Source organism: Aquarana catesbeiana, linkage group LG05 (assembly GCF_042186555.1).
Source record: "Aquarana catesbeiana isolate 2022-GZ linkage group LG05, ASM4218655v1, whole genome shotgun sequence".
Classification (NCBI taxonomy): Eukaryota; Metazoa; Chordata; class Amphibia; order Anura; family Ranidae; genus Aquarana; species Aquarana catesbeiana.
The window spans coordinates 253,165,294-253,183,654 of NC_133328.1; the positions used below are offsets into that span (position 1 = coordinate 253,165,294).

At 43.5% G+C, this 18,361-nt stretch overlaps 1 protein-coding gene across 1 annotated transcript in view; it reads left to right on the forward strand.

Annotated features, from left to right (window-relative positions):
- The window catches only part of LOC141144737 (uncharacterized), a 397,412-nt gene extending 395,619 nt beyond the window's left edge, over positions 1 to 1,793 (forward strand). The window contains exon 8 of the mRNA XM_073630709.1: positions 1,585 to 1,793. Coding sequence (XP_073486810.1) covers positions 1,585 to 1,640 — 56 coding nt within the window. The 3' untranslated portion in view covers positions 1,641 to 1,793. The remainder of the gene's footprint in view (positions 1 to 1,584) is intronic.
- Positions 1,794 to 18,361: the final 16,568 nt, after the last annotated feature.

Genomic DNA, 18,361 nt, shown 5'->3' on the forward strand with positions numbered 1-18,361 from the left:
CAAGAAAGACCTGTAATGTCAATGGCATGGCCTGCAAACAGTATGAAGCTCAATCCAATTGAAAATCTCTAGTGGAAATGAAAGCAAATGGTCTGTGACAAGACTCCAACCTACAAAGCTGATCTGGCAACTGCAAGAGAAAGTTGGATCCGAATTGATGAAGAATACTGTTTGTCAATAGTTAAATCCATGCCTCAGAGACGTCAAGCTGTTCTAAAAGCCAGAGGTGGTGCAACAAAGTACTAGTGGTATACTGTAATATTTTTTTTCATGATTTCATAATATTTTCCTCAGAATTGAGTGATTCCATATTGAGTGCTTTTGTCATATACCGCTTCCCCAGTCTGAATATAGATATCAGATATTCCAACCGCTGACAACCAAGAACTAGACAGTACTCGTTTTGGCTGCTGAACATGAACTGTTTATTGAAACACAGGTAACACTCGGGACAATCCCCCCTCCCTTTGCTTTCAGGGTGGGGTAGACTGTCCAATCAGCAGGGATTAGCTGTTGGAGGAATCCCCCCCCCTTCCTCACAGCAAATACACATACTTTTCTCCCAAGGCAGACAGACACAATAGAACAATGGAATACAGCCACATCCCAAACGACCCAGCAAAGAGTCCACAACAGTATGAGACAATATACAATATTATATATTTATATATATATATATATATATATATATATATATATATATATATATATATAGATGTATATAACATTCCAGTGTGGTTGTACGGCGAGTCCGATTAGTACAGATCAGACTGGGGTTCTCGGTCACCCTGTGCCGGTTCCACGGGCCCTCCACCCAAAGTGACTCCCATCACAGTAATGTTTTTATTCTTACTCCTGATTTCACAAGAGAACTAAGTAATTGGTCACCTTTAAAGATATACAGCATATTTGTTGACCTCTTCTGTGCCACTGCATTTATTGACACTGAATAATTGAATCTTTACATAATGAATGGTGAAAAACTGACTAATCTGATAAATTCCCAGAATAAAAATATTGATTTCTTAGCCTTTACTGATTATAACTTTTGATACTATTAGTTGCAAGAAACTCACCCTGTCCTTTTGTAAATTGCAGTAATACTTCATGCACATTCCACAGCTTTACCACACTTACTGTAAAGAATCCCTAAACTAAATTAAAAAGAAAGCTTAAGTCTTTTGTACAATTCTTAAGATAAAAAGTAAATTTGCAAAAAATGTTTCTTTTAAAAAAGGCCCAAGTTTTTTTCATCTTTTTATTTGGAGTATGATTTTCCATCCTGAAAAATGTAATGTCCTTTTTTCAACACGGTGCCCGAAACTGGACATCTCATTCTGTATCTGGACTTTCAAACAATTTATTCAGCTTTGTAAAAAAGTACAAAGAACAAGGATATGGTGCAACATAAACAAATTCTAGGAGCCAGGCAACCAGTGTGCCTTGTAGAAAAAAAACAAAGCTTTAAAGTTGGCCTTTCTGTAATTATTGTATTATGTATACCAAACTATAATCTTAGTCATGAAATAGTCAAATACAAGACAGCTTTTTTTGTAATTAATATCTATTTTCTTTTCCTTACAGATGTGAATCTTGAAATTCTTTCTCAAGTGCTTGTGAACACTGGGGCACTTGACTGATGCCCTGCATCTTTAGTTTGGACAAAATCTGTGTGGGGTGGACACAGCCATCAAGTTTCTAATGCTCAAATTACTACTATAATTCTAAACCCATTTAAATTGTTTGTTTCTGTAATATAATATCTCATTTTAAATAAAATACAATAGACAATTTTATGTTTACATTTCCATTTGCCACTAATACATTTCTCAAACAGCTTTTTGTTTTGTGAATTGTGTATTATATGTATTTGAAGCTTTTCACTCAGCCAAGAACTTTTGTAGAAAAAAAAATATGGCATAATGCCACAGATAGAATTCATAGTTAGAGGTGTAATGTACACTATGTGAAACAATACTACCTTTAAAATATGGGTTATAACCGTAAACTGTATTTCTTTATCATCTTTCGAGGGATACAGGGATGATGTAATTCATAGACATACAATGCGTTGTGCTGTTGCCTTCAGAAGGTTTACACTGGCAAACAAAAAAATGTGATGGCCCACCCACCATAGCCCTACTTTGCTGCAGTTTTTGCTAGTGTCCTATGAGCAAATTGTGAGTATGTCCTCATATAGTAAAGGATAACAGGTCTTAAACCGTACCATCATCCAAATTAATACACAGAAAGGGAGGAGAGTGGGAACAAGGGGACAGTGGCTGATGTTGGCCCCGTAACATTCCCACCCTAAAATAGCTGGACTATACCGGTACAGATAAACAATAATAAACAAATTATATAAAAAAGATTTATTACAAGAAGGAAATACATAGTATACTTATTAAAATACAAAACAGAAATTCAGGATTCCCCAAAGAATGTCTGTTAGTTGCAAGGTATAGATTGGTCTGGTTCTCGACTAGTTTCGCGATATTATCGCTTCCTCAGGAGGACCAATCTATAAAACAAATAATAAAATGCAATACAAGCAAAAAAGAATACATTGCACTACGAGTAATGATCATAAAAACAGCATATGAAAAGAAAAATAATCAGACACATAAATACTGGTTTGGCTTACCCTGTGATTGGGTGGTCGTGTGCGGCACCAGGCTGCCTAGTTAACTCTCCCCTGCGGCGGACAAGGGGGATAATGTAGAGCTCTCTAAATAAAAAGCATAACACAAGTAAATGGCCACATAAGTAGCTGGTAGAAAGGTACGATAGATTTGGCCATTTACATAGTAAGGGGGTGGGGGAGGACAAATGAGGAAAAAACAAGGGGGAAAAGAGGGAATAGAAGTGGGAAGGAGGGAAAGAAAGGGGAAGGGGTGGTAGAGGAGAAGAGGGGAGGGAAAAGAGGGAGGGGGGTAAGGGGAATTGGATGTAGGTAGGAGAGGACGGGGGGAGGGAAAGGGGGAAGGGACACCAATAGAGATGGTCAAGGGGGAGGGGGGGAATTGAGGGGAGGGTGGGGGAGGGATAAAGGAACGGAGCAGGCTGGGACAAACAGTACACAGGGGAGGGAAGAATGGGGGGGGGCAAGGATTGAACAGTACCTTAGCTAATGAATAAATGGGGCATATAGTATAGCTCACCGCAGTGGTTAAACCAAAGGTAACGGAGATGGTAAACCGCATGGAGACTTCCAATGGCGCGGGGGTCGGATGGCCCGTAGGGAGCAGGAAGGCCAACCGTGTCCAACCACTGGGGTATGATAGAGGGTACAGGGTGTGGGAACCCACCAAGGTGGGTGGATACCCACAGGGTTACATGGGAATCTGTCAATAAAACAGTATCAAATATAGCATAAGATACAGGATAGTATCCATATGACGGTATCGGTAATAGATAGCTTCGGGTAAAATATAGTATCCAAGGTAAAAAAGCAGAAGACGTACCCATAGATGTCCGCCAGTGAGACATTGGAGGCCTCCCTTCCATCCCATCCCCACATCCGCAGTCTACCGTGGAGAGAGCTGTAATGCTCACTCACAGGCCCGAAGGCCCGTTAAGTGAGCTCCCCAACCCGGAGAGTCCAGCTATTTTAGGGTGGGAATGTTACGGGGCCAACATCAGCCACTGTCCCCTTGTTCCCACTCTCCTCCCTTTCTGTATAGTGTCCTATGAGGTTGGATACTTCCTCCTCAGTTCTGCTGAGGTAAAATTCCTTTTTAATGTATTTTTTCCCTTCAATCAACATTCTTGGCGCTTTGTGGATGTTTTTTTTTCTCTTCAATTAGAACCTCTAAAGGCTGTTTGAGCTAGTCTCCACATAGCAGCTATCTGGACTGGCTGATCCTCTGTGCAGCCATGGAAACTGTACCCAGACCCTGCAGTGGGCTCTGCTTAATAATTAAAAATGAGGTGCGCTGTCTCAATATTTACACACTGCCAGGCTAATTAAAGTTAATGGACAATGTGAAGCAAAGGGAGTGCGTGCTTTAAGAAAAAGCACGCACTATCATTCTGTGATAGTACAAAAGGTGTACTAAAACCAAAAAAATAACAAACACAGTACACGGGCATATACATATGCAAATATTTCTTACATATAAACATAAAAGTGAATATAGAATAAAGAGCAAAAATGTATTATTTAAAAGTGAAAGCAAAGCATAAAAGTCCCAAAAAAGAACTGTATTGGTGATTGGTGAAAAACAGTCTAGCCGTCCCAAATGGTGTTGAATTGGTGCTGAAATGATTACATTTAATAACCCTCAAAGTGTCAAGTGCATAACCACCGTGCTCAAGGAAAAAATGGCCGCTTACCAGACCCCAAGGGTCAATCCGCATTTGTACTGATCACAGCTGAGTAAAACATTGGCAACACAGATCCTGGGGCTGAAACAATCTTATTTTGGAGGGCAAATGTTTGAACACAGTTCCCCTCATTGAATGTAAAATATATTGGTGGTCCTCCACTTATGGCAATAAATAGGATGGAAAATGAACTGCTGCCCCTACTGGTACAACCACCTAGGTGGAATGTAAGTGCAAGTGTTAAATAAAAAAAGATAGGTGTGGCGCTGTTCTAGGGTGCAATAATTGCATGCCCCTGTGTAACACTCTGTGTATTCCTATATTATACTCCCAATGTAAAAATAAATGAAAAACATCAGAGTTGCTAAAACGTGTGTAAAGTGTCAAATGCTTAGTGTAACACTGGTGTGTGCAGGTGTTGACAATGCACATATGTAAGAGTAAATGTGTTCTGTGATCATATATAGTCCAATTTTCAATACATAAAATATAGTATAAAGTATCATGTATTGAAAATTGGACTATATATGATCACAGCATACTCATTTACTCTTGCATATGTGCATTGTCAGCACCTGCACACACCAGTGTTTGCACTAAGCATTTGACACTTTACACACATTTTAGCAACTCTGATGGTTTTTATTTATTTTTACATTGGGGGTATAATATAAAGATACACAGAGGCATGCAATTATTGCACCCTAGAACAGCGCCACACTTACCTCCTTTTTATTTAACACAGTTCCCCTCATTGGATCCTTCAGAGGCTAGGGTAGGAAAAAGATCTTAGAGGAAGGAGCCGGAAATTCTAGGCAATAGCCCTTTTTAAAAGTTGTAATATACAGTATATGGGCTGGTCGATGTCACTTGTTGTTTGGTTGATTCTGAAGGTGTTGTGGGTTTTTTCAGTTCTGCCGAGAAGGGCCTGAACACCCCCCAGCAGTGCCGATCCTGGGCGGGTGCACACTCACAGCACACTGGCTCAATGCCGGGATGTGTGCTGTCTATCATAGAAGCCAATCCAGGAGGCAGGACATTGTGTGACGGTGGGACCTAGCTCTTCAGATTAAAGCTGTCACAGCGGGTGACGCCGGCCTGTGATGATCTGGCCAGCTCTCCTCTTCCTCTCCTCTCTCTTACCCTGCACTGGTGAGGCTGCATAGATGGGCACTGATGAGGAGGCACTGGTCAGGCTGCATTGATGAGCACTGATTGGGCTGCATTTATGAGCACTGGTCAAGCTGCATTGCTGGGCACTGGTTAGGCTGCAAAGATGGGCACTGGTTAGGCTGCATTGAAGAGCACTGGTCAGGCTGCATTGATGGGCACTGGTCAGACTGCATAGATGGGCACTGGTCAGGCTGCATTGCTGGGCACTGGGGAGGCTGGCCTGATGCACACTGGTGAAGCTGCGTTGATGGGCACCAGTCAGACATACTGCATAGATGGGCACTGGTGAGGCTGCATAGATGGGCACTGGTGAGGCTGCATAGATGGGCACTGGTTAGGCTGTATTGATGGGCACTGGTCAGGCAGGCTGCATTGATGAGCACTGGTCAGGCAGGCTGCATTGATGGGCACTGGTCAGGCAGGCTGCATTGCTGGGCACTGGTCAGGCTGCATAGATGGGCACTAGTCAGGCTGCATTGCTGGGCACTGGTGAGGCTGCATAGATGGGCACTGGTCAGGCTGCATTGATGAGGCAGCAGTCGTTACCATAGAAACATTTGTAAAGGGGAGGAGTTAAAAGATGACTACGCCTATGTGGGGGCGCCAGAAATATTTCTGCACCCAGGGGTCTGTGACCCTAGGATCAGCCTTGTCTCCTGGTTCGGTTCGTGTCAGAACTCTCGAGCATCGTAAAAGTGTGAACGACGAACCCTATTGGAGTCTATGGGACCCGAACGGGAAAAACCAAAAGCCCCCATTTTGAAGGCTTACTTGCAAGTTATTGGCCATAAAGAGTATGAAGGCCTGGCTACCGCCCTGGGTAATGTGCACCAATGCTAAAAACTTTTAAAAAATATTGTTTTTAAAGGAGCAGTGATTTTAATGATGCGTAAAGTGAAACAATCAAAATGAGAAATTCCTTTAAATATAGTGCCGGGGGTGGGGGGAAGGGGAGGGTCCCCTTAGTCTGCCTGTAAATTGGCGCATCTGTACCGTGTATAGAACCTGCTGCAGCAAAACTGACATTTGTAAAGCATAAAAGGAAATTTTAATTGATTTTCCCTGCAAGCTTTCTTTATTTTGTAAACAACGGCTTGGGGATCCAATCTGTATGATGAGGCCACAATTAAGTGCACTCGGAACAAGATTAGAGCTTTTTTTTCTGGATAGATTTTGGTGTCTCTTTGGCAAACTTTGGATGGAAATACATTTTTGCACCACAGTGTCTTATGTGAAGAAGCCAAATTATAGTACACTCAGGCCAAGATTAACACTTTTTTTTTTTTTAGATAGTGTGGTGTCTCTTTCGCAGACTTTGTATAGAAATAACAGGTGTGGAAAAATTGGGCCTTGGGTGTTGGTGGTGCCTTTACATTGTAACCCTATAGAGGTACTCTTGATAAAAGCAAGAATTGGCCTTGCTGTAAAAAATTCAAATTTGATCCCACAGTCAAACAGTTGCGAAAAAATTGGTCTTTGGGTGTTGGTGGTGCCTTCACACTGTAACCTTCCAGAGGTACTCTTGATAAAAGCAAGAATTGGCCCTGCTGTAAAAAATTGAAATCTGATGCGCCTGTCAAACAAATGCAGAAAAAAATGGTCCTTGGGTGTTAATTGTGCCCATGAAACCTGTACCAAAAAATGACTTCAAGATATACCCACAAAGCTAGGCAGCCTAGACAGGCTTGCAGAGAACAGCATCGGGGCTTGATAGCTGCTGCTAATCCAGGACTGATTACTTTTGACAAATGTCAGCCGGTCAACAAAGTCTGTGGATAGATGCAGTCTTTTGGAAAGCACACTGGATGCAGGGCAGCCCAGCAGCTCAGTTACATACTGGGCAAGTTCTGGCCAGTGGTCTATTCTCATGACCCAAAAACCCAGTGGATTGTCTACTTGAAAGCTCTCATCTCTGTTTTTGCTTCTAGATAATCTTTCACCATATGATGCAGATGCTGCTGATGGGATCTTGAAGCTGACAGCCTTGGGTGCCGAGGACTAAAAATGTTTTGAAATGCATCACTGAGGTGGACCTTCTTCTACACCACTCTTTCTTTGACCAACAGAAGCCTCAAAACTAGCTTTTCCATGGGACTGTAACCTATCAGAGTCTGGAAAGGCATTACACAAACTCTTCTTTAAGTTGTATTCAAGATATTTCATCCTGTGTTCCCTCTGCGAGGGCAGGATGGGTTCCAAGACTTTCCCCTTGGGACGGTGGTCAAGGAAGTTTGTCAACCAATAATTATCCTTGATGCCACAAATTCTTGGGTTCTTTCACAGGTTTTGAAGAATAAGGGAGCCCATGCACCGCAAGTTTGCAGAGGCATGAGAAGCAGACCCCTCGGGGTCACTGAGGATTACTGTATCTGGAACTGCCTCCTCCCAGCCACGTACTACTCCCAAGGTTTCTGGGGACTGAAAACCATATCTTAAGGTTTGACGTATGACTTCCTTTGCTTCTATGAATCTTCCTCTCTCTCCTCTTGTGTGTTCTGTGGCGTTGCAACAATGGTGTCCGCATAAATTGGGCCTTGAGAGGAAAGGAATTCCTACTCTTCCTCCCGCTGCTCTGCCTTGAGTGCCCTGTCCATAATGCCAAGTAGAGTATGCTCCAGCAGGAACACAAGAGGGATTGTGTCACTGATGCATGCATTGTCATGGCTCACCATCATTGTCACCTCCTCAAATGTACAGTGCATGCATCCTTTATCAGCAGCCATTGGCATGGGGAAAAAAGCAGAGCTACCCTGAGCCTGTCCTGGTGCCATACTCACCAATGCTGCAGCGGCATGTGCAGCCGCTGCAGCATTGCCACAGTTGTGTTCCACCTGGTGGGCATTTCACAAATCCAGGCGGTTTATGGGCACGCGCAATTCCTGCTGAATTTCAGCTAACGGAACACTGGCTGTGTATGACTGCCCGAAATGGATACAGACTCTTCTAGCCTGCCTTAGAAGATCTTGCAAACCTGGGTACCTGTTTAAGAAATGCTGCACCACCAAATTGAGTACATGTGCTAGGCATGGCACGTGTGAACTTTCCCTGTCGAAGGGTGGACAGAAGGATAGTGCCATTATCGCACACAACCATTCCTGCCTCAAGCTTCCGTGGCATGAACCACCTCTGGGCCTGGCCCTGCAGAGCTGAAAGAATCTGCTCTGGTGTGACTACTGTCCCCTAGACAGACCAGCTGAAGCACTGCATGGCATCTTTTCGCCTGACTTGTTGAATGGCCCCTTGAATGCTTAGGGCAGTGGTTCTCAACTCCTGTCCTCAGGACCCACTAACGTGCCAGATTTTAAATATTAGCTTGGGGAGATGCAGACTAGAATACTGCAATCACTGAGCAGCAAATGCAATCACCTGTGATGTATTTCAGTTATCTTGCAAACCTGGCCTATTAGTGGGTCCTGAAGACAAGAGTTGAGAACCACGGGCTTTGGGGGTGCTGGTGGTTCATAGGAGAATCCAGAGGAGGAGGGGGTGGAGTGGATAGATCTTGCATCATCATCACCATAATCTGTATGGAGACAGAGTGGCAAACAAGCTCCAGCACTGTCCTGCATCCTTCCTAGTTGCAGAGTTACCCAGTGAGCTGTGAACAAAATATATCATCCCTGACCATGCTTGCTGGACCACATGGCAGTAGTAATGTGGACCTTGCAGCTGACTGCCTTGCCCAACTATGCCAAAACATTGCGTTCCACGTGATGGTACAGAGCAGGAATGGCTTTCCCTACAAAGAAATAGTGACTGGGAACCTGCCATTGTGGTAAAGCACATTCTGCAAATTCACGGAAGGGGGCAGAATCCACCAGATGGAAAGGCAGGAGTTGTAAAGCCAGAAATTTGGACAAGCTGGAATTTAGACGCTGGGCATGTGGGTAGCAGGGAGTGTTTGTTTTTTTTCCCACTGCAGCTATACTCTACAGCTGGTGGTGTACTGCTGGAGTACATGTTGCAAGGACCTGTGACACCCTTTGCTATACCATCATCCCTGTCAGTGGAGGCTGTGAAGGTCATGAGAATAGCAGGTTTAGACATGAAAGGTGAATTGAAGAATTGTGTCCCTTGTGTGTGGCTTTGATGTCTTCTTGCCAATAGGTGGCGGCTCTCTACTCTTCCCTGATGGCTGCCTCTGGAGGACTTCCTGCCACATTTGGGTTGTTTCTCCCCCTCACTATCACCCTCTTCCCTATCCTGCTCCCAAGTTGCGTCAGTGACCTAATCATCACTGGAGCCAACTTGGCAATACACTGTGGCTAGGGGAACATGACTGCCAATTTGTTGTTTATCAGTGTCCTCGCCTCTTTGTAGGCTCATGTTACTCCCTTCCTCTACCTCAGAACCAACATCAGAATCAAGTAATGTTTGTGCATCCTCAAGAAGCAAGTGGCTGATGCTGTGTTCAAATAATTCAGCGGACTCCTTCATGCATGATGCTGGGGCTATGGCAGGAGCAACTGTGGACAGGCATAATAAGCCGCTCTGGCAGCTGCGATGGACTGCACACTAGTGTCAGCATGCGTTATAGTGAATGAATATGGTTTAGTAAGCCAGTCCACCACCTCATCTACATGCTGTGGCTGGATAGCACAGGCAACATCACTAAACAGAGACAAATGTGCCCTGCCTGAGGACAGACCTCATCCACCTTTGCCTATGGACACAGACGCTGCTGGCCCCCTCATAGTGGCATGGGAAAGTCTGCCTCTTCTTGTTGGCCTCCCAGACATGATGGGGGAGCTTATTGCCCAAATTGAATAGAAACTGGAAAATGTGTGATTGGATGCACTTTATTGAATGAATAGTGGTGTTTGGTGCTCTTTAAATTGAGGACTGACAGAAATGTAAAAACTATAAAAAAACACCAGCGTTGCAGTCAGAAAAACTGCAGCTGACAACTAAAAAATAAAAAGGGGCCAGGGACAAAAAAAACACCTCACAGCAACCAAAAACAAAGGTATACAGCACTAAATGTTATGTAATGCTGTGTTAACCACTGCACTACACTATACTCACACCACACTAACACTCTACAGAGTCATAATAAATGAACGCACTAACTTGCTAGTAGAAAACTGAGCCTTGCTCTATCTATCTCCACTCCAACACACTGCAAAAGCTTTCTATGGGAAGGAACCTTTTTTAGTGTGGGGTGGGACTATGAGGACTGAGCCGTGATTGGAGAAAGTCATCATCACTTTGTCCAATCAGGGCTCCGATAGTGCTCTGTGCCCTAATTGACAAAGCCTTGTACCTGACCAGCGTCAGGTGCAAGGCTTCATCCAATTAGGGCCCTAGAATGCACTGTGAAGCATGCAGTGCATTGTGAGGCGCTCAGGGGGTGAACATCCCACCGAGCGCCCTGCAAATCTGGGTGTTTGCCGAACAGGAGATGTTAGGGCCAAACTTTTGCTCAGCACGAACTGTTTGCCCAACACTGCTGCCAAAGTGACTCAGTCTTTGTACAGTGCCTGTTAGTGGCAGAGTGCTATGTTTGTTTCTTTTTACTATGCCTGAATTTCTGAACACTGGTGCTTGTTTACAGTTTACACATTTGTTCACTGGATACTGTTTTTAAATACCTATATAATACTCTACTTTATCTAGGTCTGCAACATTACCCACCCTCTTGAGAATGGCTTTTTCTTTCAGCTCTTTCTATGAGCAGAGTTATTATTGGGTAATGTCTGGGATTACCCCACCTTCCCACCTTTTGTCCTGAGGTAGTACCATCTGCATGATGATGAGCACTGCAGGCACAGATGTGTCGCCTTCTTTCCCAATATCTTGACTGGTGTTGCTGCTCTCTATTGGATGCACCACATTCCCTGATTTGATGCGTTGTCTGTCTTCAGTGACATCACTTCTGGACATCTCACTTCTCCTAGTCATCTGATAATTCTAATTTGGAGTCCTTGTTTACATCCTACTTTTGGCTGCGACCCTCATTGGGGAAACGATGGGGGAGATTTACTAAAACTGGTGCACTCAGACTCTGGTGCAGCTGTGCATGGTAGGCAATCAGCTTCTAACTTCAGCTTGTTTAATTTTAAGCTTTGGCAAGACCTGGAAGCTGATTGGTTTCTAAGCAGAGTTGCATCAGATTTTGCACTCTCCAGCTTTAGTAAATACCCCCCAGTGTCTGAATAGATCACATCCCTTAGAAGGGATTCCCTTCAGCTGATTTTAGAGTTTTTTGTTTTTTTTTTACAGCTAGTTGCATGACTACATGCAGCACTTAACTTCCATCGGGGACATGAATTTTTAAGCCAGCACATTTGAAGTTATGTCTTTCCATGTAAATTGTAGTTACGTACTTGGGACATAGATTATTCCTTTCGACAGCGTCTTACCGAGTTGCCCTTTCAGTTAAGATCACAATTGGTGACCCTTCCAATTTTGGCATGCCTCATGCACCTGACTCACATTTTTGTCTCCTGTTTCACTGCAGGAGATCTGTTAATGACATGAAAATAATTCAGCCTAATCCTGGTATAGATAAGTTTACACAGTAAGTGAACAAAACTATGGGAATCACCACTTTTCAAGTTGTAAGTTTCCATTTAAACCCATATTTCCCCTTCCTGGTGGCTGGGTTTCCCAAGTTTCCCATGTCTTCTTCAAAATTATTGGTCTCGCTATCTCTGAACTCTACTGGTGCATGTTTTTGCTAAGTCTGTGATGTACAAGCAACCACAGAACCTTTTCCATCATTGATTCTCCCAGGGTAGCCCCATGTAGTGTATTTTGCATGTGTATTTTTTCACCTATGTGTCATTTGCATTTCTCCATATTGAACTTCATGTGCTATGTAGCTGCCCAACCCCCTCCTTTATCAAGGTTTTTGTGTAATGATGCAGCATCCTGTGCCAGATTTATTTCTCTGCGTAATTTGGTATCATCAGAAAACACTGAAATTGAGCTCTTCATTCCAACCTCTATAATACTAATAAAATTGAACAGCAATTTTGAACGCTGAGGCACATCACTCACAATTTCGGATCTTTTCGAAAAATAGTAATTTATCAGTATTCTGTGTACCTATTTATGTACACCGTTTTCTATCCATGCATATACAATTTGATGAACTTCCAACAGTCCTTATTTTATAGATTAAACATTTATGATTAAAGTGTTTGTTACTCCAACACATCATATTTCTGATATGTGCCTGCTGTACCATGTAGTTGTATGAGAAAGTATCCTGTTCTGTTTGTATTGCTTCCTTTATGTGAAATCCCTGGTGTTTTTGCCAGTCCCTCTGCCTTCTTATTAAAAACTGACAACACTAAGCAGGAGAACACACCATGGCCAGTTCTCTAGCTGTGCTGGGCCTGCTCTCCTCCATTCACTGGGAAGCTCAGTGTGCTGTTGCTTCTCCCCTCATCTCTTAGGCCCCTTTTACACTTGTGCGACTTGTCCTGCGACTTATGACTGCAAAATCACATGACAAGTTGTACCCCATGATTTTCAATAAGTACCATTCATATCTGTGTGACTTCAAAGTAGTCCCTGTACTACTTTGGTCCGACTTTGATGCAAGTTACACAGGCATTCCCTGAAATTGCGGCCAAATCGCGCGACTAAGTTGTGGTAGTGTGAAAGGGGCCTTACGCAGCTGGGAACAGAGGGAATGTGACCACTTAACCACTTGATATCCGCGCTATAGCCGAATGACAGCTACAGTGCCGACCTGAATTCCCGGGAGGCCGTCATATGACGGCCTCCCCTGTGCACGAGCGTGCGTGGCGCACGCTGTGATCACCGATCCAAGTAAGGGGCCGGTCCCGGACCCTTACCATGTGATCAGCTGTCAGCCAATGACAGCTGATCACATGATCAAAACAAAAGCTCTGTGATCGTTTTTTTTTTTTTCTCCTCGCGCTGACAGTGCGAGGAGAAAAAAAAAGCCGATCACCGGCTCACCAGCAAGGGACATCGGTCCCGAAGAGGCGGAGGCAATAATGCCTCAATTGTGCCACCAGTACCCCCTGCCAGTGCCACCTTACATTGCCTCATCACAGTTCCCACAGTGCCACGTATCAATGCCTACAAGTGCCACCTATCAGTGCCCACCATTGCCACCTAACAATGCCCACCAGTGGTGCCAATCAGTGCCACCTAGCAGTGTTGCAGATCAATGTACCAGATCAGTGCCCATTATTGCCACCAATCAGTGCCCATCATTTCCCCCCATCAGTGCCCATCACTGCCACCTATCAGTGCCCATTGGTGCCGCCTCATCAGCGTACATCAATGAAGGAGAAAAATTACCCTTTTTAAAATTTTATAACAAAATATAACAAAAAAAATTTTTTTTAATTCGTTTTTTTTTAATTTTTTTTAACAAAAAATAAAAACCGCAGAGGTGATCAAATACCACTAAAAGAAAGCTCTATTTGTGGGGAAAAAATGATAAAAATTTCATTTGGGTACAGTGTTGTATGACCGCGCAATTGTCATTCAAAGTGCGTCAGCGCTGAAAGCTGAAAATTGGTCTGGATAGGAGGGGGGTTTAAGTGCCCTGTAAGCAAGTGGTTAAAGGGAAAAAAGATATTTATAGTGGTTTTTTTATGTCTGTACACTAATGTTTTGCCTTTTATTTCTATTTTAAACTGAATGGGTTGTTTTACAAGGTGATTGTTTACAATCACTTTAAACATTTATGATTAAACATGCTTCAGCATCATCTAAATTACCTCAACTGGATCTCCACCATCCAATTTCTCACTTGCTACCTTATAGAATAAAAACAGGTTAGTGTAAAAGGAAGGGTCTTTCATAAATCCATGCTGGCTGTTACTTTGCAATTCTGTCAAAAAGGCAGTCAATAGCAGAGTGAAGAAGGGAAGGGTTGAGGTAGCAAAGGTTTCTATGACTGTTTGCTGGTTGGAAGCATAGGAGGTTAAAGGCCAGAAGAGTGTGAAACTGATAAGGCTGTGATTGGAGAAAGGAAAAGGGGTGTTGGAGAAGTTACAGGGAGTGCAGAGATAGGAGAATACAAGGTTGAGGGTATTGTTGTTGTAGTGAGTGGTGGTTTGTGTCCATTGTGTTAGTTTAAAAATGGAGGTTGGGTTTAGTCATTGAGAGGTCACTGCAGTGTTAATATTGACTGGAATGTTAACGTCACTGAGGATGATGGTGGGTACTTCGGATGAGAGAAAGTAGGCTAGCCATGCAGAGAAATCATAAAGAGTGCATGATACTGGGCCAAGAGGCCAGTAAATCATTGCAAAATTACTGAGAAGAAGAGAAATACAGTGCACTTTAAAAGCAGAGGGACAGGGAGGGAGGTGTAGGAAGAACCTGGAAGGTGCTTTGTGGGGAAAGGAGTCCGAATCCGTCTCCTTTTCGTCTGCTGGGTCTGGGTGATTGAGTCATGGAGAGGTCACCATGGGAGAGGGTAGAGAACTGGATTCCTGGAGCCAGGTTTCAGTAACAGCGAGTAGGTTGAGGGAGTTGGGGAGGAAAAGGTCTTTGACAGCGGCAAATTTGTTAGAATCTCAGAGGACACAAAAGAGGGGGGATCTGACTCATGGAAGCAGAGGAATTTAAATAAGAGAGTGAGGGTTGCGGCTGCTGCCAGAGAAGGGAGACTTTCGGTTCTGGTAAAGAGGGTTGAATAGTGGAGGTCGATATCCACAGAAGTTAGGATTACAAGGAGGAAAATGAGGTGTGATCAGGATTCATACGAGGGCAAAAACCCCAGAGATTTGTAAGTGGTGACATTGTGTGGGTTCAGAAAGAGCAGATAAGTGCAGTAATATTGAGAGGGCAGAAGTGAGGGTGATATGTTTAGGTTGTGGGTGGAGAAAAGGGGTAAAGAAGTGTGAGTTTGAGGAGAGAGGGCATTATTGCAAAAAGGAAAGTTAGTGAGAGCATGATGGCGGGTGAAGAGATGGGAAAAGCAGGCTGAGGGAGAGAGATGAAGGGCACTTTGAGACTATTTGGATTGGATCACTAATGTTTGTACTTGCCTTGTACTGATGTGCCTTAGTTAAAATGCCGTGTTAAAAATGCCAGGCCCTTAACACAGAAAATGGCACTTTACACAAGAAAATGCCAGTAGTCCCCAAGAGAGTTGTATTGAATTTCTACTTGGGGTGGGTGAGGTCATGCACAGTACAAGTCAGTGGTTACTGAGGGCAACACAGTAAGGCAGTCGTTGATTTTCAATCATGCAAAGTAGCTTAGTGTTTCAGAGATGACTGGTGTCAGTGATAACCTGATGGAGCAGAACAGAGAAGACATGATGAGAATGGTGAGATATTTCTGTGTTAACGCAGAAGATTGGGCCTTTACGCAAGAAATGGCCAGCAATTCTCAAGAGTTGTACTGAAATTATACTTGGATGGGGTGGTGGAGGTTTAGACAATCAATTGAGAGCCAATTAAAAAAAAAACACATGAAAATGGAGGTTTTACACCCTAAAAAAAAATTGCAAGCAGGATGGAGACAAGATAAGGCTAAATGTTTGATATTGGGCAAGACACTATGAAAGTAATAAAAAAGGGGAAGGGAAGAAAGTGCCAAACCGGCATAGTGTAGCACAATTTATTAAGTAAATTACAATATAAAACAAATGGCACTCACAACTGGGTGAGGGGGAGAGAGAGGATAACAGGTCGCAGGATTTGTAGTCCGGTAGTAAGCTGGGAGCTGTGTGATTGTCCGTGGTGAAGAAAGCCACCCATTGCAGGGAGCGGGATGAGCCTGGAATCCGTGCAGGGAGACTAGCATCGGGCTACCCTGTGTGACTGTGTAGGTGGATCAGGAGTTCGGATGTCCACCCAGAGATGATGTGTCCAGCAGGAGTAGTAAGAGGAGCGGTCAGTCCATCCGTTGTGTGAGCCAAAAGGAATGCTTTTCGGAAGCTGGCCACACCTTCATCGGAGGCTGGTGAAGGAGGCGTGGCCAGCTTCGAAAACACGTAAGATAAAGAAAATTGTTTTGTACAGAAGTGGTTTATGGTCATGTATACTAGATGAATTTATTACAGGCATTTATAGCGATGTCAATTTAAGCAACACTTTACATTCACATTAGTCCCTGCCCTCATGGAGCTTACAATTTAATGTCCCTAACTAAAACTCATACATACTAGGGGCAATTTTTTTAGACAGGAGCCAATTAACCTACCAGCATGTCTTTGGAATCTGGGAGGAAACCCACGCAGGCACAGGGAGAACATGCAAAGTCCAGGCGGACAGTGCTATGGTTGGGATTCAAACTGACAACCCTAGTGCTGCTAGGTAGAAGTGCTAACCACTTAGCCACTGTGCTGCCCAGATTTAGTATAGTTTGGTAGTTAAATCCATTAGATTTTCTCCTAAATACAGTTAGGTCCATATATATTTGAACACGGGCTTAATTTTAGTTTTTTTCCAGGTAGTTACCAAAATATATTCAAACTATAGTTATTTAATGGAAAGCAGAGGAAGGGTTTAGGAATTACAGCTCTTAAGAACAGCCATCCCCACTTTTTCAAGGGACCAAAAATAATTGGAGTATTGAAGCAAAAGTTGTTTCATGGCCAGGTTTGGGCTACTCCTTCATTATTTCTTCATGAATTAAGCAGGTAAAAGGTCTGGAGTTGATTCTAAGGCCCTTTACACACTATTCGATTTTGTCTTCAGATTTACAAAAACCATATAAAATAAGGTCTAACCTTAAAAGTTTTCATTTGTATGCAATCAGGCAGGCCCTTGCGCTACATGTTTTGGTAAATCTGAAGACAAAACTCTGCAGAAAATCTAATAGTGTGTATGGGGTCTAAGTGTGGTACTTGCATTTGTAATCTATTGTTGTGAATCTACATAATGCGTTCAAAGTAGCTGTCCATGCAAGTGAAACAGGCCATTGTAAGGCTTCAAAAATGAAACAAATACATCAGAGAGATAGCAGCATCATTAGAAGTGGCCAAATCAACAGTCTGGTACATTCTGAGAAAAGAAGAACGCACTGGTGAGCTCAGCAACATAAAAAAGACTGGATGTCCACGGAAGACAACAGTAGTGGATGATCGCAGGATCCTCTCCATGGTAAAGAAAAACCCATTCACAACATCCAGATAAGTGAAGGACACTCTCCAGGAGGTGGGCATATCATTGTCAAAGTCCACAAGCAAGAGAAGACTTCATGAGTGCAAATACATAGGGTTCACCACAAGGTGCAAACCATTCATAAGCCTGAAGAATAGAAAAGCCAGATTAGATTTTGCCAAAAAACATCTAAAAAAGCCAGTGTAAACACAAGCAGGGGAAGTGATGTCATCTCCCCTCGTAGAACTCTTTTCCATTCTAGAGAGAGGACATCCAAACATGAGTTGCACCTACACTGACACAGTACACATAGGCACACATTTCACCTCCCAATTCCCCACCCCCCAGTTAACCCCTACACTCCCTGTCACTGTGTCACCCAGTGCATTTTTCTTTGATCACTGTACTGGTGTCATTTGTGACACTAATCAGCCTTAGGGTACTTAGTAGTAGCCCCAGATAGGTCTAGGGACCCCCCCTAAACCCCCCTTATAAAAGTTTACCCCTTGATCACCCCCTGTCACCAATGATTACTGTATTAGTGTTACGGGTGACGCTGATTAGCTAGTTATTTTTTTATAGCGTCAGGGCATCCGCCGTATATTACCCAATAAAGGTTTAACCCCCTGATCATCCGGTGGGTGACATCAGTTAGGTTTTAGCACCAATCAGGGTCTGCATTGCCCCAGGCAGCGACCGATTAGTGCCAGTGGCGCTATCACCAACGCACGCACCATACACTTCCCTTAGTAGTATAGTGTCTGAATGGATCAATATCTTTGATCTGATCAGAACTATATTGGCATCCCCAA